The sequence below is a fragment of the Podarcis tiliguerta genome (genome assembly GCF_965153285.1).
Source record: "Podarcis tiliguerta genome assembly, chromosome: 17".
Lineage (NCBI taxonomy): Eukaryota > Metazoa > Chordata > Lepidosauria > Squamata > Lacertidae > Podarcis > Podarcis tiliguerta.
Genome location: NC_139550.1, coordinates 8,595,316 through 8,619,316, shown reverse-complemented (window position 1 = coordinate 8,619,316; position 24,001 = coordinate 8,595,316). Strand labels below are relative to the sequence as shown.

The 24,001-nt window shown below is 44.3% G+C and overlaps 2 protein-coding genes across 3 annotated transcripts; one reads left to right on the top strand and one right to left on the bottom strand.

The window, feature by feature from the left end:
• The first annotated feature begins 2,694 nt into the window (after window positions 1-2,694).
• On the top strand, window positions 2,695-10,913 carry LOC310667829 (C-type lectin domain family 5 member A-like). Its single transcript, XM_083420817.1, has 6 exons — window positions 2,695-2,907; window positions 3,474-3,649; window positions 6,489-6,545; window positions 6,641-6,777; window positions 8,741-8,850; window positions 10,625-10,913. Exons 2-6 carry the CDS (start codon window positions 3,571-3,573, stop codon window positions 10,731-10,733), a joined length of 492 nt encoding a protein of 163 aa, XP_083276943.1. The 5' UTR covers window positions 2,695-2,907; window positions 3,474-3,570; the 3' UTR covers window positions 10,734-10,913.
• A 3,873-nt stretch (window positions 10,914-14,786) lies between these two features.
• On the bottom strand, window positions 14,787-22,873 carry LOC310667814 (C-type lectin domain family 5 member A-like). Of its 2 annotated transcripts, none has more exons than XM_083420775.1 (7): window positions 22,388-22,873; window positions 20,939-21,027; window positions 19,884-19,940; window positions 19,600-19,653; window positions 17,938-18,086; window positions 17,353-17,462; window positions 14,787-15,274 (listed from the first exon to the last, which is right to left on the bottom strand). In XM_083420775.1, exons 2-7 carry the CDS (start codon window positions 21,015-21,017, stop codon window positions 15,157-15,159), a joined length of 567 nt encoding a protein of 188 aa, XP_083276901.1. In that variant the 5' UTR covers window positions 21,018-21,027; window positions 22,388-22,873; the 3' UTR covers window positions 14,787-15,156. The 2 variants fall into 2 exon arrangements, with proteins under 2 accessions (XP_083276901.1, XP_083276900.1); XM_083420774.1 differs by having other exon boundaries at window positions 22,430-22,865.
• Between the last annotated feature and the right edge of the window lie 1,128 nt (window positions 22,874-24,001).

The window sequence follows — 24,001 nt, the reverse complement described above, 5'->3', positions numbered from 1 at the left end:
TGAGAAACGAGCCCTTCCATATAATATTAGAATGAAGATAATTTGTGATGATGCCCAAGAGATGAAGAGTACCTGAAACAATGAGGTAAAAGATTGCGGGTAGAGAGAGGTGATTCATCTGGTCTTCAGACATGGTGGATCCCACAGAAATGATAGCTGTACTCGTGGAAGATACAGGGAATCTTGTTCACTCTGAAAATGGTTAGAGAGGAGGTTTTAATTTGTTGAAGATGAGCAAATGACCAATGCAAATGACCAGAGTTCTCCGATTATTCTTTCTCTAAATGGCACCTGTGGCAACCAAGCAAAAAACCCATGCCTCGTTGAAATGTAACACAATACCTTAGTCACTTTTCTGATATTTCAGGGCAGTCAACAAGCCGTCATGATTTTATTTTTAGCAGAATAATTCCTTCATTCCAAATATTCCACAAAGGGTGTAAAATGTCATCTGAGGCCATTTCATCTGGAAGGCAGAGAACAAACGTTTAATGACTTTTTTGGAGGAATGATCTTCCCAATCCCATCCAACGTGGGAGTGAGAAGGGGAGAAGACTATATGTCATGATGCTCCTGTTTCAAATTCAGAATTTTGACATCCATTTTATTTATCATTTATCATTAATTATTTAGGAGACATATGCCCCACCTTTCGATCAACTTAATCTCAAAGTAGTTTACAACAAGTCGTAAGCTCCTCCCGCACCTTTGGGCTGGGAGAACCCCTCACACATACATTCACAAGTTACTGTGACTTATTAATGAGGCAAGGACACAGTTCCCTTCGGGTCCACAGTGAGAGTTGGAGCCGAGTGCTCTTTCTGTGAGGGACTGAGAAAGCAAAGACCTTGCAGCTGTTGGGGCTAAGCTGGTCTTCCCTTTGCCTTGATGTTCTTCCATATGACATCAGGGGATTCAAAGTTCAAACTGCCAGGGGCAAGCAGAAGTTCCTTGGTAGTAAACGCCAGCAGCAGGGTCTTACGTCTGATCTTAGCACTGTAGTGTCACAGCGCTAAGATCAGAAATAATCCTCTGCCTGCTGGCTTTTAAAGAGCACGCCAGAGGCTTATCTCTAATCTTAGTGCTGTGGAGGTTAATACCAAGATTGGAGATGAGAAATCCTTTCCATTAGCAATAAAGGCTTAGCACTGAACAACAGATCACAGAATCTGCCAGTATATGGTGTCAGGTGACTGGCAGGTGGACGTGGTTTGCCCCAAAAGGAGATACCCAGAAAAATAATTATTTCGGAACCCAGCAAGATGAATATCAAGTTTGGTGTTCTTTTTATCTTTTTATCATCTACATTGAACTTCATGAGTTGTTTTGGCTCCTTGCAATCTGCTTTAAAAGTTCCTCAGTACTTTGCATAAACTTTGCTTTCCTAATTGCCCAGGTGTGGTCAAACTGGGACGTGAAGATGCAAAGAGCAGAAGGATTCTGTTTCCAGTTTTCCATAACCATTCCGATGAGACACTTAAGCAAATGACTGTTGTCAAAACAGAACATGGCTTATAATCAAATGAAGAGGTACACAGGAAAATCTCTGGAGATCGGTTAGGGTTTTTATTGCGATGGAAAAAAGGATAATCACACTGCATTTTAACTTTTATTATTTATCATTATTTAATTGTCTACAGATCGTGAAGCTGAGGCTCCAATACTTTGGCAACCTCATGAGAAGAGAAGACTCCCTGGAAAAGACCCTGATGTTGGGAAAGATGGAGGGCACAAGGAGAAGGGGACAACAGAGGACGAGATGGTTGGACAGTGTTCTTGAAGCTACCAGCATGAGTTTGACCAAACTGCGGGAGGCAGTGGAAGACAGGAGTGTCTGGCATGCTCTGGTCCATGGGGTCACGAAGAGTCGGACACGACTAAACGACTAAACAACAACAACAATTGCAGCTTGTAAAACAGTGATTGAATTGGCCCCAAACCTACTTGCCTATTGTTCTAGGATCCAAGCTTAGTACATAACACCTTCCTTGTTCTCTTAGAATGGCAATGGTGCCCAACTGCCAACCCCCCCCAAGAAGCTCAACAACATTTGTGTCCAGATTTTCACTTTTTGAAATATGGCAACCCTACTTTCTGCCAAGTTTTTATGTTTTCATCATTTTTGTGTTTTGTTTTGATTTAAAATTTCTTCTACTTTTGGTCTGACTCAGGTCCTTTTCTCTCTTCCCCCCACCCCAAGATTTTATTAAGGTTTCCACAATACAGTAATATAATATAAAATCAAGAAGACAAAAAGGAAAGGAAAGAGAAAAGAACACAAAAAGATCAAGAGTCAAAAGAAGAAAAGAGGAAGCAGGGAGAAAAAGGACATGAAGAATAACAACCACAGTAATCCTAATAAAACACAAAACTATATCTAGCCCTCTGTCATAATTATATCTTAATCTTCAATTCACATACAAAGCAGAGAGTCTTCCCAGCTCTCGCCTGAAGACCCTTCCCCCTCCCTCAGCCTCACATCCTTAGGAAAATTCTCCCTGACCTGTCTCCCACCCACCCATCATCTGTCTGTATGCCCTTTTCTGATTAATACCACTAGCTCAGTGGGGCAAAGACTTGAACCTATTTTAGCACTAAGCCACTGAAAGCACTGTACTTTCCCCACCAACACACACATACACACACATTGAGTTGCTCAACAGAAACATTGGTCTGTAAGAGGGGAAGTTCAGCATGGGCATTTCTAAGAAGGCTGCTTGGCGTACGCATCCCTCCGAGTCATCCGAAGCTGCAGGGAAACATTTAAGTCATCATTCTCCAAGCAGACGCAAGACACCCGTGAAAGCCAAGTAGTGAGAGACAGCGTAACTGAGCCCCATTCGAGACAGCCGCCTCTTCAGGAATAAGAAAGGAAGAAGACTGAAACAAAGCCCTGTTTTCATTCTGGTAAGCTTATTTTTTGTGTGCCCTGACATGGTGATGTTGTCCAAGGCCTTGCAAGACCTCAGAAGTTGCGTCAGGGCCCTGAGGTGTGGGTGCTGAGCACCCGCAATAAAAATTTTTGTAGGTGCTCAGGCACCCAGAGCCCTCTATAGTTTGGCACCTTCTGTTGTTGTTTAGTCGTTTAGTCGTGTCTGACTCTTTGTGTCCCCATGGACCAGAGCACACCAGGCACTCTGTCTTCTACTGCCTCCCACAGTTTAGTCAAACTCATGCTGGTAGCTTTGAGAACACTGTCCAACCCTCTCATCCTCTGTCATCCCCTTCTCCTTGCGCCCTCCATCTTTCCCAACATCAGGGTCTTTTCCAGAGAGTCTTCTCTTCTCATGAGGTGGCCAAAGTATTGGAGCCTCAGCTTCACGATCTGTCCTTCCAGTGAGCACTCAGGGCTGATTTCCTTAAGAATGGAGAGGTTTGATCTTCTTGCAGTCCATGGGACTCTCAAGAATCTCCTCCAGCACCAGAATTCAAATCATTGGCGCCTTTTAATCATGGGCATTCTTACATTTCAGATGTAGCCAGTGCTGGAGACATACCTGAAGAGTTCAACGTGTGTGCCGTACCCAGAGGTTTCCTCCTAAGTTTCTTGTGGCTAGCTTGCTGGGGAAAATGAAGTGGGATTGCATAGTTCCACTCATGATTCTCTTAGTTATTAAGCTAATAGGCACTTCACTGTTCCTTCTCTATGGTGAGTATCATGCTGAATGTGAACTTTCACTAGAGTCTGCTTTGGCAGACCTGACTGCCATTTGCAAAGAGTTAGTTTGCTCTTTTTTATTATTGCAAACCTTCCTTTAGGATTTTTGAAATAAAATCAAGCAGTTATTAAAGACAAAGAGCATAAACAGCTTGCAATTTGAAAGCAACATTGCAAATCAAAATTGGAATCACAGGATAGTGCAATTTACCTATCACAAATGGTGTTGTGCGTGCCAGATGTTGTTGGACTACAATTCCCATGATCTCTGTCCATTGGTCATGCTGGCTAAGGCTGATGGGAGTTGTAGTCCAGCAACATTTGGAGAGAACCACATCAGCTACCCCTAAGACAGGGGTGGGGAATCATTATGGGCCAGGAGGTCCAGTTCCTTGTCTCCCCATCCCCTGTCAGGGGATGACGTCAGGTGATGCTGCACTTTGAAGTACTGATTGTTGGGACTTCAAAGCACAGCACAGCAATTTGAAAGCCCCTTTAGGGCCTAAACTATAACATTATCCAGAAATAAGGAGGGCTTGGCCTTTTAGTCCCACACCATAATGGAAGCCAGAGTGCATGGAAACACCGTTTACCTTCCCGCCACAGTGGTACCTATTTATCTACTTGCCCTGGTCTGCTTTCGAACTGCTTAAAGGACACTACTACCCTTAAAGAACCACTGGAAGTGTAGTTTGTCAAGGGTGTAGCTCTGTGAAAGGTAAACCACATTTCCCAGGATTCTTGGGAGTGTGGAAGCCATGTGTTTTAAATATATGTTGTGTACACTGCCTAAGACTCAACTACCAGTTCAGTCGGCTTCTGTATGTGAAACTGGGGGTGGGGGTGGCCAGTGCTTTTTTCTGGGGGGACGCTGGGGTGCGCATACCCCTAAACATTTTGTGAATCTTCATACTTTTGTCCATTTACTGTATTTATTTCTTCCGATTTGAACTATAAAATTGTGGTTTTCTTGAGTCAAAATGAAATTACCCCTAAACATATATTTTTTTAGAAAAAAGCACTGGGGGTGGCCATTTTGACCTTTGCCTCAGGCAGCAAAATTTCTTGAGCTTCCCTGTTCTCATTTGTGTGGAGACACAGCCTCTGAGGAGTGGGAGGGCAGCAAGGCGATTTTATCAACAGCACAGAGCTATTACTTAACTTTGGCCCACATTGCGCAACAAACCCATGGTGGCAAAAGTCCTACTTCCTGAAAAACGGAAGTCTTCATGACTTCATTTACCAAATGTTTGGTGTTTCCAAAGGAAGCGCAGGACAGGCTGTTGCCACTGGTGGTTTGTCATGCGATTGATCAGAGAGCTACCAACTTCTGCCTCATGAGTGTCGCTTTGTGAGGGGGATCCGGCTCCCCTGCCAGAGGAGATTTACTTACGAACAAATAAGTTTCTGTCCTGCAGCTTCAGGAAAAATACATTTTTAAAAATGCTCCCAGGGTGATTTTCCAATCATTAATAAAACAATTTTAAACACTAGAAGAAGAATAACCCCAATGAGGAAAAGCAATAAGAATAAAACGACAGAGTATCAGCAACTGAGGTGAGGTGTAACTGACTTTAACTGACTTTTAGGGTAGAGAAAAGCAAAGAAAAACCGCCACTTAGTTCAGGAATAATACCCAATTAAGCATACCCAATTTTAAAATTGCCTCTGTCTTTCCCACTTTCAAACATACTTGGAAATAATGGCTTTGTTTATTACACCATTTCACAGACGAAATGTTTTATTTTATTTTATTTTAAAATACATACCTGTGCATGCCCACAATGGGCTTCAGGTATCTAGAGCGTTGGGGGGGGGGGGTTAGTAGTAAATGAGGGGAGGGGGAAACAGCACACAGCATAGACAATGTTTATAGACAATGGCCTTCGCGATACAGTATGAGCACACATCACACAACTACAAAACAACATGCATTCCATGCACCAGACCAGGACAAATATACAATGTTGATTCAAGGGTACTTTCCCATTTCATGTGGGCAATAGTGAGGACCAGCAAATATGGAGCAGATTCGCACCAGACATCCAACATACATTTAAATCCTGTGACTTCTCCCCCCCCACACACACACTGGGAATTGCAGTTTCCCCCTCAAAGGCCTACAATTCCCAGTACCCTTAACAAACGAAGGTTCCTAGGATTCTTTGAGGGTTGTTGTTGTTTAGTCGTTCAGTCGTGTCCGACTCTTCGTGACCCCATGGACCAGAGCACGCCAGGCACTCCTGTCTTCCACTGCCTCCCGCAGTTTGGTCAAACTCATGCTGGTTGCTTCGAGAACACTGTCCAACCATCTTGTCCTCTGCCGTCCCCTTCTCCTTGTGCCCTCCATCTTTCCCAACATTAGGGTCTTTTCCAGGGAGTCTTCTCTTCTCATGAGGTGGCCAAAGTATTGGAGCCTCAGCTTTGAGGGTAGTCATGTGCTTTAAATGTATGGTGTGTGTCTGCCTGAAAGTCCCTTGGATGACTGAGTATTTGCCCTAAAGGATGTCCCATCATCCTCTGTAACTTGTAGGGGTTCTTTGGCCAAGGTGGAAAGCATTCGCTTAAAGCAGAAAATCTGAAATGTACTGCTCTGAAACATCCTTGGGTGGATCTACACACAGCGGAAAAAACGCTATAAATAAGTCATAAATTAAATCGCTATAAAAGAAAAAACGCTATGTAAAATCTCATAGAAAAGTTTTGTGCTCTACAGTGCCATCTGGTGTTGCATTTAAAACGTTGTTTTTTTGACTAACGTAGTTGACTCCCTCTGTTCGGGTAATAAATGTGCTGAGTTCACAGGTTCTTATGAGTCTTTTTCATTCAGCTTCACAGATCTTCTTCCAAGGAGACCCCATTCTCACCCCATCAGGAGTAAAAGATAGTATGTAATAAAAACAGCTCATGGGGGAAATGGGAATTTCTGCTCCTTTGTATATATTAAATCCAGTCGTCTCCTGTTTCTCCTAACTTCTACAGGCTGCCCCATAAGATGGGTACTTTATGCTGGCAAATGCTACTTCTTTTCTGCCGAAGAAAAAACATGGAATGACAGCCAGGAGGACTGCGCTCAATCAAATGCTCATCTTACCATTGTCAACAACAAAGCAGAATTGGTGAGAAGACAGGACTGTTTTGCAAAACAACAAAAAAATAAGCATGCTGTTCTGTGATCGAATTATTGGCCTGCTTTCATAAAATAGTTCACAGTTGCTAACTTTTCAGGGCTAGACAAGACATGGTACCATTTGCACAACTAGAATGAATGGCATGAATAGTTTAGATTTGTTTTTAAAGGCATTCCCTGTGATGAAAAAGGGTTTGGCTGTTAAACCAGGCTTAGAATGGGGAATAGGTAAAGGTAAAGGGACCCCTGACCACTAGGTCCAGTCGTGGCCGACTCTGGGGTTGCGGCACTCATCTCGCTTTATTGGCCGGCGTAGTTTAACCCACAGGGGGTCTCCTAACAACACTCAGTGGCGCCGTGGTCTAAACCACAGAGCCTAGGGCTTGCCAATCAGAAGGTTGGCGGTTGAAATCCCCGCGACGGGGTAAGCTCCCGTTGCTCGGTCCCAGCTACTACCAACCTAGCAGTTTGAAAGCATGTCAAGTGCAAGTAGAGAAATAGGTACCGCTCCGGCAGGAAGCTAAACGGCGTTTTCGTGCGCTGCTCTGGTTCGCCAGAAGCAGCTTAGTCATGCTGGCCACATGACCTGCAAAAACTGTCTGCGGACAAACGCCGGCTCTCTAACCCCAGAGTCATCCGCGACTGGACTTAATGGTCAGGGGTCCCTTTACCTTTAACAACACTCAGCACCTTTAAGAAACTACAGCTCCCAGAATTCTTTGAGGAAAGCCATGACTGTTTAAAGTGGTATCATGGTGCTTTAAATGTGTGGTGTGCATACAGTCCAACATTTTTCCAGTGAAAATAGGGACATCCTATTCCATAATATTAATTTTACTATTTGAAACCCCACCCATCTGACTTGGATGCTCCAGCCACTCTGGACTGCTTCTAAGATATATAAAAACATAATAAAACATTAAACTTTTTTTTTTTAAAAAAACCCTTCCTTCTACAAGGCTGCCTTCAGACGGCTCAGGGGTCAGATAACTCCATACCCTCCGACATTTCTCCAATAAAAAGCAGGACATTCTGGGTTCAAATCAGAAACTGGGACAGCTTCTGTAAATCTAGGACTGTCCCTGGAAAATAGGGACACTTAAGGGTCTAGGTGTGGATGTGGCTTGTGGAAAACCACACTACACTGCTTGCCCAAGGACCCCCTGTTGTAAACAAAAATTGCCCTTTTCCCTTATGGGGTATCCAAGAGCCCATATAGAGTCCTTAACATAGGTTCCCTATTGGGTAGGAGAAAATAACAGAGGCCAACCAGAGAATATTGAGAAGCAAAGCAGCTAGTAAGCTTGATCTTTATTGATCTATTGCAACAGGGTGCTCCCCTCACACACAGGAAAGGAGGAGGACCCAGAAAAATATTGTGCAAGGCCTTATAAAGACTTTTGAAATTGCCACCCTGTAGATCAAGACCACCCCCAGAAACATCATACATACATCACAGAAAAGGCGGTCTAAAACAGAAATTTGAATATTGTTTTTCTCCTGTTGTTGTTTATCTCCTGTCTGGCAGGTTACTTGATTGGATTGCCTGGGGAGCCTGGCCAGTCTTTTGTAATGATAAATACTTAGTTCCTGGGCCAGGTCACAGGCTCACACCCTATTCAAACACACACATACCCTTAAGACAGGATTTGTGAAGGAAAAGACAATAGGGAGGCTTTTCAATTTTTTGTCCTTGCAGAGAAAACATTTGCTCAGTTTAGGAATCAAAATGGCTTCAGGTCGATCTTCCTGTGCTGATCTATGTACGTGCGGTTATGAACATTACCATATATCTAAGACCTCAAAATTCCTATCCCAAAACCAGAAGACATCCTTGCTAAAGACAAGAACCACCCCCACCCCCCTCCCATTACTGCATTGCATTCCCATATCAGAGCTCTTGGATTTCACTGTGTTTTCTCTTACTTCTTCTGCAAATGCCTCCTATCCAGATGTTCCTGTTCAACAGAACAAACCATTTTGAGTATTTCATTGGCTTAACACAGCAAGGTTCCAAGGGATTGTGGAGATGGATTGACAACAGAGCGTATGACCCTGACGTGTATGTTTATTATCATTCTGGTCATTTGTTGTTTGTCACAAAGTGATGGGGAGGAAAGCCTCTGTTCCTCAGCTTTCTTTCCCCCTTATAGTGATACCTCCGTTCTCGAACGTAATCCGTTCCCGAAGACCGTTCAAGTTCTGAATTGTTTGAAAACTGAGGCGCAAAGGGCTGTCTGCAAATGGAATTGAGAAAATTGGGGGGGTATGCAGTGGAAGCCGTTCAACTTCTGAGGCACATTCGAAAACGGAAACGTTTACTTCTGGGTTTTTGGTGTTCAGGTTCCTAAACATTCATCAACGGAGACATTCGAGAACCGAGGTACCACTGTTGCAACATGTGGACCAAAAAACTCACCCACCTTACATGGCTGTTACAAGGATTACGATGAAGCACAAGAGACCTTCAACTTTTTTTAAAAAAAATGGCAGAGCGGAGGATAGGTCTCATAACATCATCTCTGGGGATCCTGTCAATATGTGTGTATGCAACAGGGAAATGATCATGCCCATTCTTCAGAGTGCTAATAGTATACAGTGGTACCTCGGGTTACAAATGCTTCAGATTACAAACTCCGCTAACCTGGAAGTAGTTGCTCCAGGTTGCAAACTTTGCCCCAGGATGAGAACGGAAATCGCGTGCCAGCAGTGGGAGGCCCCATTAGTGAAAGCGCGCCTCAGGTTAAGAACATTTTCGGGTTAAGGACGGATCTCTGGGATGAATTAAGTTTGTAACCCGAGGTACCACTGTAATGAGCACTTCTAAGTAGCATGTCCACTTAGGCATTTGGGAGAGATGCTGGGGGCATCTACTGAATACATACTGTCCCTGCAAATGATATCACAGCCAGTGTTCATCAGGGCCGGCCCAAGACATTTTGGCACCTGAGGCAAATCACAAAATGGTGTCTCCCTTCCTCACCAGGAAAGAAGGGGTGAGTGAAGATCTGCATCAGGAACAAGCGAGAAATAAAAGATCTCTATTGAGATCCGCTGCCCCTGTAGGTCCTGCCGCCTGAGGCAGTCACCACCAACTTGCCTCATGAGTGTGCCGGCCCTCCAGGTGGTAACAATTTTTGTTCAGACACAATAGGATACAGGTGCTGTAGAGCACAGTACAGTGGTACCTCGGGTTACATACGCTTGAGGTTACAGACTCCTCTAACCCAGAAATATTATCTCGGGTTAAGAACTTTGCTTCAGGATGAGAACAGAAATCGTGATCCGGAGGCAGCAGGAGGCCCATTAACTAAAGTGGTGCTTCAGGTTAAGAACAGTTTCAGGTTAAGAACGGACCTCCGGAACAAATTAAGTACTTAACCCGAGGTACCACTGTATTAAAGTTACCAGTTTTAGACTTCCAAAATCCTGGCACCTAGGTGGGACTAGGGATAGCGAAAGGCCCCACATTTTTTAAAAAAACAAAACATATATTTATACCCTACCCATTTGACTGGGTTACCTCAGCCATGTTGACCTGCCATCAGCTGTCCTTCCTTCCTTGGCTCAGCAAGTTCTGTGCAGGGAGACAGTGAAAGGGACCATGCAGACAGGAGTGCTGCAGTCTCCCAAGCGGCGACTGAGGCTAACAACTTGCAGAAGTATAGAATCATAGAATCGTAGAGATGGAAGAGACCACAAGGGTCATCTAGTCCAAAATCCTGCAATGAAGGGATCTTTTGCCCAGCTTGGGACTTGAACCCACAACCCCAAGATTCAGAGCCTCATGATGTACCGACTGAACCTGCTAATTTTCACTTCTCTTCCCTTCACAGATTGAATATCAGAAGTAGAATTTATGACTGTGCTGTGCTTGGATTACACCTTGTCACTTCAGCACCTTGCTCCGTAGTAAACCGCTGGATTTGTGAGGAGAAGGCATAGTCTCTCTCCTCTGTATGGGAGATTCTCGGCAATGTGGAATTAAGACTCTTCAGTCTGCTAAGGAACTTTGGACCTGATTCAGTTCTCGTGACACATAACCCTGGAAAGGGAGGTGTGTTCTCTCACACATGAAGACTTTTATCCAGCCAAATATATGAGTGGCCCAATAAGCACTGCAAATACAGTGGTGCCCCGCAAGACGAATGCCTCGCAAGACAGAAAACCCGCAAGACGAAAGGGTTTTCCGTTTGCAGAGGCGCTTCGCAAGACGAATTTCCCTATGGGCTTGCTTCGCAAGACGAAAAATGACGAAAAAAATTGATTTATTTTTTTTTGCTCCAAAACCCCTTATTCTGAATCGCTAAGCTGCTAAAAGCATTTTAGCAGCAAAACCGCTAATCCCCTACCCCTTAAAAAGCCGTTTTTAGCCCTTAAAATGTCAATAGCGCTAATAGCGCTACTCCGTCAATGGGCTTGCTTCGCAAGACGAAAAAACCGCAAGACGAAAAGACTCCCAGAACGGATTCTTTTCGTCTTGCGAGGCACCACTGTACCGTATTTTTCAGTGTATAAGACGCCCCCGTGTATAAGACGCCCCTTATTTTGAGGGACTCCAAATTAAGAAAATGGGGGGAGGTCTGTCCCCTCGCCAGCAGAAGCCGCCAATTGCCCGCCCAATTGCCACAGCGACAGCCAATCAACACCAGCCCTTGCCACAACCACCAATAACATGCCCAATAGCCGCTGACAATCTCCGGCTCACAGCAGCAGCCAATCCCATGTCCCCCCTATGCACTCTCTGTGTATAATATGACCCCCAATTTTTAACATAATTTTAAATGGAAAAAAGCTTGTCTTATGCACAGACGGTATACTTCCAGTTGCACTTCTGCATTAAAGGAGCCGCAAGTGTGTAAATCTGCTTGTGTCTTTTGATCTTCCTTCCTTTTATTGCCGCACTGGAAGTCTCAAACAATTCCCCCTGTTGCTTGTTGGTCAGATGATCTCTCTTGCCTTGCCACATTTGAAAGACACTTTCTTCTACTCAGAAAAGAGGGTTCAGGGAGTTTAGAGAACAAGACTATATCCCTTTCCTGAGACCAGTCATGCAATAAAACCTCAATATCCACTTCTCCTAACCGCTCAACGCAGAACTTCCTATATTTCGAGACAGAACATTTTCTTCCGCTGTTGGAGGGGACATTTGTCCAAAAACCGCTACTGTTTTGGAAGATTACCAAATAACGGCTTGCTGTGTTAGCAAAACACGCTAATTATTGTAATGCAACTTGCATCTGAAGACTTAAACATTTATATGACTGTACACACCTGAAGTTTTTAATGTTTGATGTTTTGAGGGCAGCACTGTATTGGGAAGTTTTTAACGTTTGATGTTTTGCTGTGTTATTTTATATTCTGTTGGAAGCGTCCCACAGTGGCTGGGGCAACCCTGTAAGATGGGCAGGGTAGAAGTAATAAATTATTATTATTAGTAATAGTAGTGTTGTTGTTGTTGTTTAGTCGTTTAGTCGTGTCTGACTCTTCATGACCCCATGGACCAGAGCACGCCAGGCACTCCTGTCTGCCACTGCCTCCCGCAGTTTAGTCAATCTCATGCTGGTAGCTTTGAGAACACTGTCCAACCATCTCGTCCTCTGTCGTCCCCTTCTCCTTGTGCCCTCCATCTTTCCCAGCATCAGGGTCTTTTCCAGGGAGTCTTCTCTTCTCATGAGGTGGCCAAAGTACTGGAGCCTCAGCTTCACGATCTGTCCTTCCAGTGAGCACTCAGGGCTGATTTCCTTCAGAATGGAGAGGTTTGATCTTCTTGCAGTCCATGGGACTCTCAAGAGTCTCCTCCAGCACCATAATTCAAAAGCATCAATTATTCGGCGATCAGCCTTCTTTATGGTCCAGCTCTCACTTCCATACATCACTACTGGGACGTAGTATTAGTATTATTTTATTAGTAGTAGTATAATTAGTATTAGTATTATTTTATTATTATTAGTATAATTAGTATTATTTTATTTTATTTATAATTATTATTATAGTAGTAGTAGTAGTATTATTTTCTACATCCACATATTTTCCATGCTGGTTGGCATTGCTAGAATAAATTGTTGGCTTATTCAACCTCTTATCTATATTGGAATGAGGGAGATTAGAGGCAAAAGAGGAAAAATGGCTTTGGCCTTTAGGAAGCTGTGTTATATGGAGTCACGCCATTGGTCCAGCTAGTTCAGTGTTGTCTTCACTGATTGGCAGTGGCTTTCAAGGGTTTCAGAGAGAGGACCTTTCCAGCCAAACTTGTAGATGATAGGGATTGACCTGGTACCCTCCGCCTGCAAAGCATGTTCTGCAGCCCTTCCCCCAACTGACTCAAGCTTTAATGGACTCAGCTCTTCATTACAAGCTAGACTTGACAAATTTCCGTTTTCTAAACAGGACATGGGAGTCCATCTCCTTCTGCCTAACCCCCAGTACTTAAGAAATTAATATCAAAGAAGTCTTGATCACACAAGAAACATCCTATCCATGTGGCTGAAATTTCTTTTAACTCTTTTTATTGTTGAATTTTAAATTGTGGCCACCCTCCATAGCTGTCAACCGTCCCTTATTTGGCGGGAAACTCTCTTATCCCAACGCCGTGTCCCGCTGCTGTCCCTTAAATTTCCCGGGTTTCAAAGGAAGCAGCTCCTCTCCCTCCCTCCCTGCCGGCCAGGGAGGAGGGAGGCTCCAACTGTGTTGCTTGGCTGCCCGGCCCGCCCCCCTCCGGCCTCCTCTCACCAGCCTCGGCCGCCGGGACTGGCTGGAGCCTCGGGCCCTTCCGCCGCCATCCTCCTCGCAGCCACCGAACTGAGCGTCTCTGTCTGGGGCCTCCCCTTGGACTTTGTTTTGCGCAAAAAGTGTTTGCTGCTTGCAGTTATTTAATTGCAGTGTTTCATCAGCTGAAGTCTTGAGCAGCAACCTCTGGAAACAAAGGGCTAAAAACCAGCGCTGCTCTCCAAAATTATCTGGTCCCTTTTAACTTCGTATTTCAGTTGGTTGACTAAAATCCCTTATTTTGACTGCTGATCCCTTATTTTCGAGGCTGCTGGTCCCTTATTTTCAAATGTGTAAGTTGACAGCTATGGCACCCTCCCTGGGAACCAGTGGTGGAAAACGGTGGGGGCGTTGATCTCGAGACCAGATGTCCTTACGGGGGCAGTGTATCACTAATTCACCTGAAATCAACACATCTGAGGACCATGGAAACATACGCTTGACATGCATATCAAACACATGGAGGGGTGAGTGGGAATGTACCCCTCTGGCCCTGGCCCTCGTCTTGGAACACCCATCAGCCCCCATCCCTGCACAGACAAACCCTCCGCCAAACAGAGGGAGAGGCAGGGGCAGTTCTGCTTTCTCTTCTGTGTGCTTGGCATGTGTTTGCGTGTCAATGACTACCGAATCTCCGGTTGTGCTAATTAAAGCATCTCCAACAATGCACACTGCTTGGATAAGCAGTTTGAGGATATGTGTGGTTGCAGAAGGAAAAGAAGCACGCTAGTGTTTTGTGCTGGCGGCAAAGCATCAGCTTAGGGAACTTCCAGATCAGCTGTTCCTTGTGGATTCCGGCTTACATTTTTGCACAAAACTCGCAGGGAGGTGATATGACATCACCTGTTCATCGAGCAATCACCAGCTCGATGTTCTGCATACAAGAAGGGGCGCAGGTGGCACTGTGGGTTAAACCATAGAGCCTAGGGCTTTCTGATCAGAAGGTTGGTGGTTCGAATCCCCACGACGGGGTGAGCTCCCATTGCTCAGTCCCTGCTCCTGCCCAAAAGAATTGTAGAGCACGCAACACTAGGCCAAAGCCTCTAAGATTCAAAATAACCATTCTTATTCTGCTTACACATTTCTGATATTATCAGTTCAAAATTGTAAAATAGAAAAGCACACATCACTGTGTGGACTTGGAGACAGGTTTAAAGACATTTTAGTTATTAGGAAATTATAATGCTTTTCCTGTTATGTTGTGGGTGAACATATCAGACGACACAGCGATTCTTCAAGCAGCTCTTATTTATTCACAGACCAGGACAGAACTGAACTGAAGGGTTCAGTCAGCCTGCTTATATAGAGCTCCAGTACAACGTAACTGTAACAATTTTCTAAAACTAACCAATCACTGAACGTCACTTTCAATCCCTTATTTGCATAACTATCTACAGCATCCCCCTGCTGGCCCAGGGTGAGAACTTCAGTACATAACATTTCCATTCATTGCTTTGAAGTCCAACCTGAGGGAAGGGTTAGAGCATCTTCTCTGCATGGAGAAGGCTCCCACAGATAGAGCTGAGAATGTCCCAGAATAAAAGTCCATGGTTCTGTCTTCTTCCTTGTTACGTCACTGCATGGTGCTGTTTCAGATGAACTACTTAGGATTCTTCTCACAGATACAGTGGTGTTCTTGGTGGCATGACACTGGTTTCAGTTCTCCTGCTGCAAGAGTTGCACATTCATTGTCCGCCGCTTTGGGTCTCATTGCAAAGCTGTAAAAACAGAGTGCAGCAGAACTGTGAAGTTGACCGTGTTTGCTACAACTAAGTATAATGGCTGATCATTGGCTAAGGCCCTGATCAGCAACTCCTTTCCTGAGAAGCCTAACTTTGATGGAGAAGCAGAGGAAGGGGTTGTGTGGATCAAAGCCCCAGACATTGCCCACCCAAAATGGCCAATTCCCAGTGTTGCTCCTGCATGCTCATTTTGCTTCTCAGGCTAGTACTTAGGGGAACCAGATGGCACTAGTAAATGGACAAGAGGTGCCTTATTGGCCAGCTTGTTAACTCCCTCAGCTTCAAAACTCCCTAGGAACTCTAAAAACTCCCTGGGGGTGTTGTCCTCAGCTTTTTCAGACTCAGGTCCCACCTTCACCCCCAACCTGCAACATGATGCGAGGTTGTAAGTTGCTTTCAGTTTCACTTTTCTGAGAAAACTGACTAACCAAGAGCCTCCTTATAGTTAAACCAATTTGAATAAGCCACCAACGAAACCATGGCTTTGATGGCAGCAAATTAGTGAAGCCACCAGACAAGGTCCAGACAATCAAACAAACCATAATTTAATAAACTGTGCAGACAAGGAACAAGATACTAGAAAACACTTGTGTTCTGATCACTAAGCAAAGGAAGAAACACACAGTTTTTAAACCTGTGCAGTACAGGATGTGTCATAGGGAACGATAGGTAAAATAGGTAAACAACCCCTGGATGGTTAAGTCCAGTCAAAGGCGACTATTGCTCATCTTACTTTCAGGCCGAGGGAATTAGCGTTTGTCCACAGACAGCTTTCTGGGTCATGTGGGTCACAACTAAACTGCTTCTGGCGCAACAGGACACTGTGATGGAAGCCAGAGTACACTGAAACGCCATTTACCTTCCCGCCGCAGTGGTACCTATTTATCTACTTGCACTGGTGTGCTTTCGAACTGCTAGGTTGGGAAAAGCTGGAATAGAGCAACAGGAGCTCACCCCATAACACGGATTCGAACTGCTGATTGGAAGAGGGAATGAATGCAGCATATGGCGAGCGGAATTTAGCCATGATAATAACAGGGGAGGGATTCTGGCAGAGATTCTTAGTGTGACACTAGGACCCGATTTACCGTATATGTAACGTTAAACCAAAGTATGACTTAGCACAATTGCACAAGCATGTGGGCACTGCTGTGGGCTAACACATCATTTGGATTAGTATATGATCCAGACTCTGTCACATGGTTTGTCTTTTTCAAAGCAGGACCATGTGGGGTAACCGGCTTCATATAACCAACATGCTTAAGTCTAAATGCATGAAGGGGTTAATTCCAAAGCATGAGCTGTCCTGCCAGACTTCACCTAGGTCACTTCCTCTCACCTTGGGAGGAAGCCCTGTTGGGACTTAGCATTACATGTGAACTGAGCCTAGAGATGTTATGGCAGTGTCCTTGTTTTCATCTGTGAGATGTTGAAGAATATATCTTCGAGAGTAATGCAGAAGAGGGCATTCTGGCAGATGCAGCTTGCCATGCAGGCATGAGAAAAGTTGCGTTTGGTGAAATTACCACTTCTTGACAGCAACTCAATATGCAGGATACCCTTTTTGGCATCAAGTCATCCTGAGCATCATCTTATCTGAAGGTATTCCAGTACTATATACAACAGAGAGGGACGGGGGTGGTGCTGTGGGTTAAACCACAGAGCCTAGGACTTGCTAATCAGAAGGTTGGCGGTTCGAATCTCCCCGCAACGGGGTGAGCTCCCGTTACTCAGTCCCTGCTCCTGCCAACCTAGCAGTTCGAAAGCACCTCAAAGTAGATAAATAGGTGGGAAGGTAAACGGCGTTTCCGTGCGCTGCTCTGGTTCGCCAGAAGCGGCTTAGTCATGCTGGCCACATGACCTGGAAGCTGTACGGCCAATAAAGCGAGATGAGCACTGCAACCCTAGAGTCAGTCACGACTGGACTTAATGGTCAGGGGTCCCTTTATACAACAGAGAGCTTTCCAGAAACAGGGCCAGTGAGTGAATACGATGCCCCATGGAGGATGTAACCCACCCACCATAAGAAGGGTGAAAGAGAATATCACACATACAGGTTATTCCTGAGTTCCGTGCCGTCGATCCATAGCCATTTGTTTTGAGGCACTGTATATGTTAGTCCAATGAAATAAGAACCCATTGCAGTTTTATTCTGAATAAACTCCTGGCAAGAGAAGAATGAATGAATGAATGAATGAATGAGGAAAATCAGGGCAGAGGAAATCACAACTGGCAAGGACGGCCAGATGAAAAGGATGTTTTTTTCCAGCTCCCATTAAGGCAGAAGAATCTATTTGTGCCTTCAAGGACAATGAAGCATTCAGACCACATGAAAACGATACCACACTTTTCGTCACTCTAGTAGCTTCCAGATGCTTTTGGCTACAACTCCAGCCAGCAGAAAACATCTGGAGGCCACCACGCTGCTGAAGATTGTCTTAAAGGTTGTTCCCAGGACACTTGAACTACAATTCCCATGATTCTTTGGGGAAATTCATGTACTTTAAATGTGACTTGGATGAGCTTTACAGGTATGGTGTGAATTCTGCGCAAGATGTTCTCAACTCTCCTTATCCCTGGTTAAAGAAATTTAACTCCAGCGGCACATTTTTTTCTCATCAAAGTGGGCCCAATCTTACCAGTTCATTTCTATCACTGATGATCACTAGGTCGGAGCTCCATTGCATGCAATCGACTCGGCAGTGGAACCAAACCTCCTTGGTGTCAGTAAACCAAAATTCACTCCCTCTGTGTCTTTCCCATGTAGGAGGCTTCTGAGGAATCTGGACTGCAGCATGATAAAAGGAGATGAACACATAAAGGACTCAATATTAATAATGAAAATTCCAACTCTAGAAGGGAATGGTGACTCACAAACTGTCACCACCAGAAAGGACTTTGCCCCCATTCAAATGCCATCTTAGGTGCCTGCTTGCTGCTTTCCTAGACCCTAGCTGGGCATTCTTGATCTTGCTGAAACTGCATGCATGCCTCCACTGAGGGGCAGGTAGGGCAATTTTGTGTATGTCCCTCTTCCTTCAATGAGTGGATGGAGACAAGATCTACAAGAAGGTTCTTAGGCCTCCAGCTGGATATATGGAAGGTTAAATTGAAAAAAGGCAATGTAGTTTAGGATTATTGGTTTAGTTACATATTTATCTAACTGCCAAAGAACTGTGTTCCTTTGCGTTCTGCCCCTGCCCCCCCAGTATGTTCACTGAACATGTATTGGCAAGGAGTCCCATCCGAAGGCAGTCATGTTTAGGGAAGTTTTTAATGACTGGTGTTTTAATGTACTTTTAATCTTTTGTTGGAAGCCGCCCAGAGTGGCTGGGGAAATCCAGCCAGATGGGTGGGGTATAAATAATAAAGTTGTTGTTGTTGTTGTTGTTGTTGTTCCTATTACAACTGTGTCCCCTGGAACCACTCGCAACCTCTGCATGTTCATAATTAAACCACATCCACATCATACAATTAAAGCAGTATCATCTCACTTTAAACCATAGTAGCTTCCAGCATATACAAAATCATAATAAAACACTTTTTAAAAACTTCCCTATGCAGGGCTGCCTTCAGATGTCTTCTAAAGCTTGTGTAGGGTAAAGGTAAAGGTACCCCTGCCCGTACGGGCCAGTCTTGACAGACTCTAGGGTTGTGCGCTCATCTCACTCTAGAGGCCAGGAGCCAGCGCTGTCCGCAGACACTTCCGGGTCACATGGCCAGCGTGACGAAGCTGCATCTGGTGAGCCAGCACAGCACACGGAACGTCGTTTACCTTCCTGCTGGTAAGCGGTCCCCAGTCCCGGGGGTGCTTTCGAACTGCTAGGTTGGCAGGCGCTGGGACCGAACGACGGGAGCGCAGCCCGACACGGGGATTCGAACCGCCGACCATGCGATCGGCAAGTCCTAGGCGCTGAGGTTTTTACCCACAGCGCCACCCGCGTCCCTCGACGCTTGTGTAGTGTAAAGCTTGTGTAGTTACTACTATTCCCAGAGATGTGGATTTTCATATGTTACTGGTGCCACAAAAGAACCACCTACAGGGACTTGCCAGAACATTCAGGGTGCCAGAATGATGCAGCTCTAAGATTATTATTGCGACTGTGTGTGTGTGCCTGCCTGCCTGTTTTCCATCTCCTCAATCTGTACATTAAAAAATAAACAATTTATTATGAAAAGCATTAAAAGTCTCCAATGCTCTCTCCCGACTAGAAAACAGATCCATAACAGTTGTTTTTTTTACAGCACAATATAATTAATACTACTGGTTTCTGTTTCCAAATAATCAAATGACAAGATACCTGTGGTTGCAATTGTAGCTCTTGCTTCAGGCAGGTTCGAAGTAGTCAGCAGTTCTGAAAATGAATACATTTTTGGCCTCTATTAATCAACTTTGAAAAGCTGGACAACTGTAGTCTTCTTCTATTTAGATTTGGGGGCAGCAAATCAGGACTATTTCATCATTGATCGATGAGTGTTGCGGAAACGGTGAAAAAAAGAATTGCATTTTTCAGCAAGAATGTTTGCAAAGCCCTTCATTATTTAACAAGCTCAGAGATTCCCCAGAGAACTGTTGTAGTGTTACCTGTGTAATTCTCCTCAGGAATGAAGCTGAAGTTGCCCCTAGGGAAGATCTGTGGAACTGAAAACAAGAACATTTGGAATGGCGTCTGTCTGATGAGGACTGCTAAAATTCAGTATGCATGCAGACATATTTCCTTGTCGGCTAGGAGAGCAAGTCCATCATAAGCACTAAGAGCAGACGATAAGTCACTTAATGGCCTTATTAGGCAAGCCTCTGTTTCTGTCAGCCCCTTATCTGCACTATTGGGATAATAATGGTCACTTGATGGCTCTGAGAGATGACTGAGGGATGTGTACAAAGGCACTTTGAAGCACTCAGCTTGCAGGATCAAGACAAAGGCCTATCTGGTCCAGCACCCTTTTCTCACAGGGACCAGATGAGTTTTGGAGGTCCCAAGCATGATGTAAGTGCAATAGTACACTCCTCGCTTGTGTTCCCTAGCAACCGTCATATCACTTTTAGTCATTGTTAGCCTTGCCTTACATGAAGCTGACTAAGCCTCTTTTAAGGCCGTCCAGGGTTGTGGCCATAATAGCATCTTGCAAAAAACGATTTCCATGGTTTTATCTATGCACCGCATGAAGAAAGACTTCCTTTTGCCTGTTCTGAATTTCCCACCATTCAGCTCCCTTAGTGCTTCAGTATTATGAGAGAGGGAGGAAAAACTCTCCCTGTCTACTTCCTTTGTGATGCCTCCCCCACCTTTACCTTTTCGCAAGGTAAAAAGTCCATCACGCTTTAACATTTCCTCATGGGGGGGCTTGTTCCAGCCTATTGATCGTGTTCCTTGACCCTTTCCACACCTTTTTGAGGTGTCGAGATCAGAACGGTACACAGTACCGGTGGGGCCTCACCACAGATTTGCTAAAAAAGGCATTATAATATTGGTAGCTTTTATTTCTTTCCTAGTAATCTCCTATTCAACTTTTTCACAGCACTAAGGGGACATTGTCATTGACACATACAGAATACAATAAAAGTGATGGATATAACAAGTGAAAAGAAATATGAAAGTAGAAAGGCAGCCTTGAAACTAAAGCCTGACCAATACTTACTGAAAACAAGGAACAGGGATGTCCCTGTTAGCTTGAGCAACAAGAGGGTTATTCCAGGAACAACATGCTGCCAAGCCATGTTGGCTAATCTGAAAGAGTTCAGTAGTGTTTCATTAGCAACCAAAGATCATGGTTTATGTCACATGTAATAGCAAGCTTATTACCCCATGTTGCATCCAATCCAATGAAAAATAAGTTGGGCTTAAAACAAGCCCCATTGAAGCCAACGAGTTATTAGTCACACAATTACCTTAAGCATTCACAACTTTAGCTGGATAGGATCAAAGAATCCTCAACAGACCAGCTCTTTCAGATTTATTACCAAAGTAATATTGATTGAAGTGTTAATGTAAATTAACCCCCTCTCCCAATGGACAGTATTTCAGAATTCAGATTACATTTCTTTAAAGCTCAAAATATCCCACAAGTAGAATTAAGAACCCTCTGTTAAATATAATATTCAATCTACTACAATAGGTAAGGCTATTTCCCCCCTCTTTCAGTGTTCATTATTTTCTATAACCTATAATCAAAACAAATGACTTTATTTGTTGGGTAGTATACCCTCCAAGTGTCCTGATTTTCCTGGGACAGTCCCGGAATTACAGAAGCCGTCCCGATTCTGATTTGATCTCAGAATGTCCCGGTGTTCCATTTTCGTCCCCTCCATGTCTGAGAGAACAATTAAAAGTGGTATGTGTGTAGGTGCAAAAACAGAGTCCTGCTTATACTGAAAGTAAAATACCAGCAACCAAATGAAGGAAATTGTTAAACTGGCATTCAAAGCCCTTCCTATAATTTTGAAGGAAAATGTCACAAATCCATTTTAACTTCTTTAATTGCAATGCACCAAAAGCCCACCATTTCTTAGGAAACATGTAAAGTGTTTATTCCTTTATTGTAAATGGAGCCTTAAGACTATCTACTCAGAAGTAAGTCCCACTGTATTCAATTGAGTTTATCCCAGGTAACTGGGTAAAGACTGTTCAGCAAACCTAAGTATTTTTACTCAGAACTAAGTCCCACAGAATTCAATAGGATTTACTCTCTTGTATGTTCCTGATCTTTCTCACAGTTTCTATTATTATTATTATTATTATTATTATTATTATTATTATTATGCCCCACCTTTTTCCCTGACAGGGACTCAAGGCAGCTTTCGGATTTTATTTCATTCCATTTATCTGTAGGTGTTGTACATAATCCCCTCCCTCACACATTTTTTCTTTACAACAGTCCTGTGAGGTAGGTTGAGCTGAGAGGCTGTAATCCCCTTATTTTCATCTGAGAAATGTTGGAAGGTATGAGATAGATCTCCTTTTCATTTTTTCTTAATTCATCTAATCTTTCTTCAGTTGATCCTATTTTCCCTTAAAATGACCAAACCATGTTGTATGTGCATTTGTGTGTGTGTGTGTGTGTGTTGTATTTGATAGAAAATATACTCACACTCTTCTTTAAAAATAAAACCAGATGAGAAGCAAATGTTACCTATTAGAAGGACTCTGTAAAGATGAGAAAGCTTTCCGCTTCAGTTCAGACCGTTTGATTTCCGCTCCTTGTTTTGTCGATATTCTGTGTGATCCTGCCTTTAGCTCGCCGCTATGAGAGAGGGGAAATATTTCTTCTCCTTCCCTCTCTTGGTAAGCCAAAGTCCTGCCCGACGGTTCTACCTCTTTTTCTTCCTCCTCTGTGTCAACATCCCAGTTATGACATACATCATTTTTTCCTCTCTCTCTCTCTCATGGCTTCCTGCTGACCGAGACCTTTGGAAATCAGACTAAAGTTTGGCTGGCTCACAAAATTGTGTAACGCTGTGGATCGGAGGTTTGGGGAACTAACACTTTTGGGTAGTTCTTCTCACCCTCCAGTGTATATTTCAGAAATATTTTGAATAAAGAAAAGCAAGCGTTTTACAGTGGTACCTCAGGTTAAGTACTTAATTTGTTCCAGAGGTCTGTTCTTAACCTGAAACTGTTCTTAACCTGAAGCACCACTTTATCTAATGGGGCCTCATGCTGCTGCCGTGCCGCCGGTCCACGATTTCTGTTCTCATCCTGAAGCAAAGTTCTTAACCTGAAGCACTATTTCTGGGTTAGCGGAGTCTGTAACCTGAAGCGTATGTAACCCGAGGTACCACTGTATTTGATTGTACACTCTGAAACAGGCTACCTCAATCCAGAGGTTGGGCGTTCACTGTGACATAGCCTAATCCTGATTAAATCAAATCCTAATCAAATCTAGCTGGATTTTTGGCTGTGTACATTCGGTCCCCCACCCTGCACTCAGTTCACCCTGCACACCCTGGGAACGGCTTTGACTGGCCAGCTAATCAGATGAGAGTAGCCGATGGGTCTCAAACCCTGAATGAGTTAGGGATTTCCCCTGCAGGCTCCAGTGGATTCAGTGAAAAAGACCAATAGTGGGTCCAATGGTCAAGAAGGCAGTGCTTGCATGTGCTGTAAAGGGCAGATGGAGCTCATCAGTTTGGAAAGGTAGAATATCTAGGAGAAATAAAACTATGAGGAGTAAACCTACACAAAACCAGAGTCCCTAAGATGGTTGGACGGCACTTTGTAAGCCTCCTTTTGGCAATTCCTGCAGCCGTGCAGATGCCAACAGTATTGCTCTGCTTTCCATCAGCAAAGCCGAGTCAGGGGTCTTGTCATTTGAGTAGCCCAGGACTGCCGTACACGCTGCCCAAATTTGCACCCCAGGGAGGTCGCTTTGGCATACGGTAGCTGTCAACTTACAGATTTGAAAATAAGGGACCAGCAGGCTCGAAAATAAGGGATCAGCAGCCAAAATAAGGGGTTTTAGTCAACCAGCTGAAATACAAAGTTAAAAGGGACCTGATAATTTGAGAGAGCAGCGCCGGTTTTTAGCCCTTCGTTTCCAGAGGTTGCTGCTCAAGACACCAGCTGATGAAACACTGCAGTTAAATAGCTACAAGCAGCAACCACTTTTTGCGCAAAAGCGCTTGCAGTCCTTCCTCCGCTTTCCCCCTCCGGAGAGGGGCGGGCCGGGCAGCCAAGCAACACAGTTGGAGCCTCCCTCCTCCCT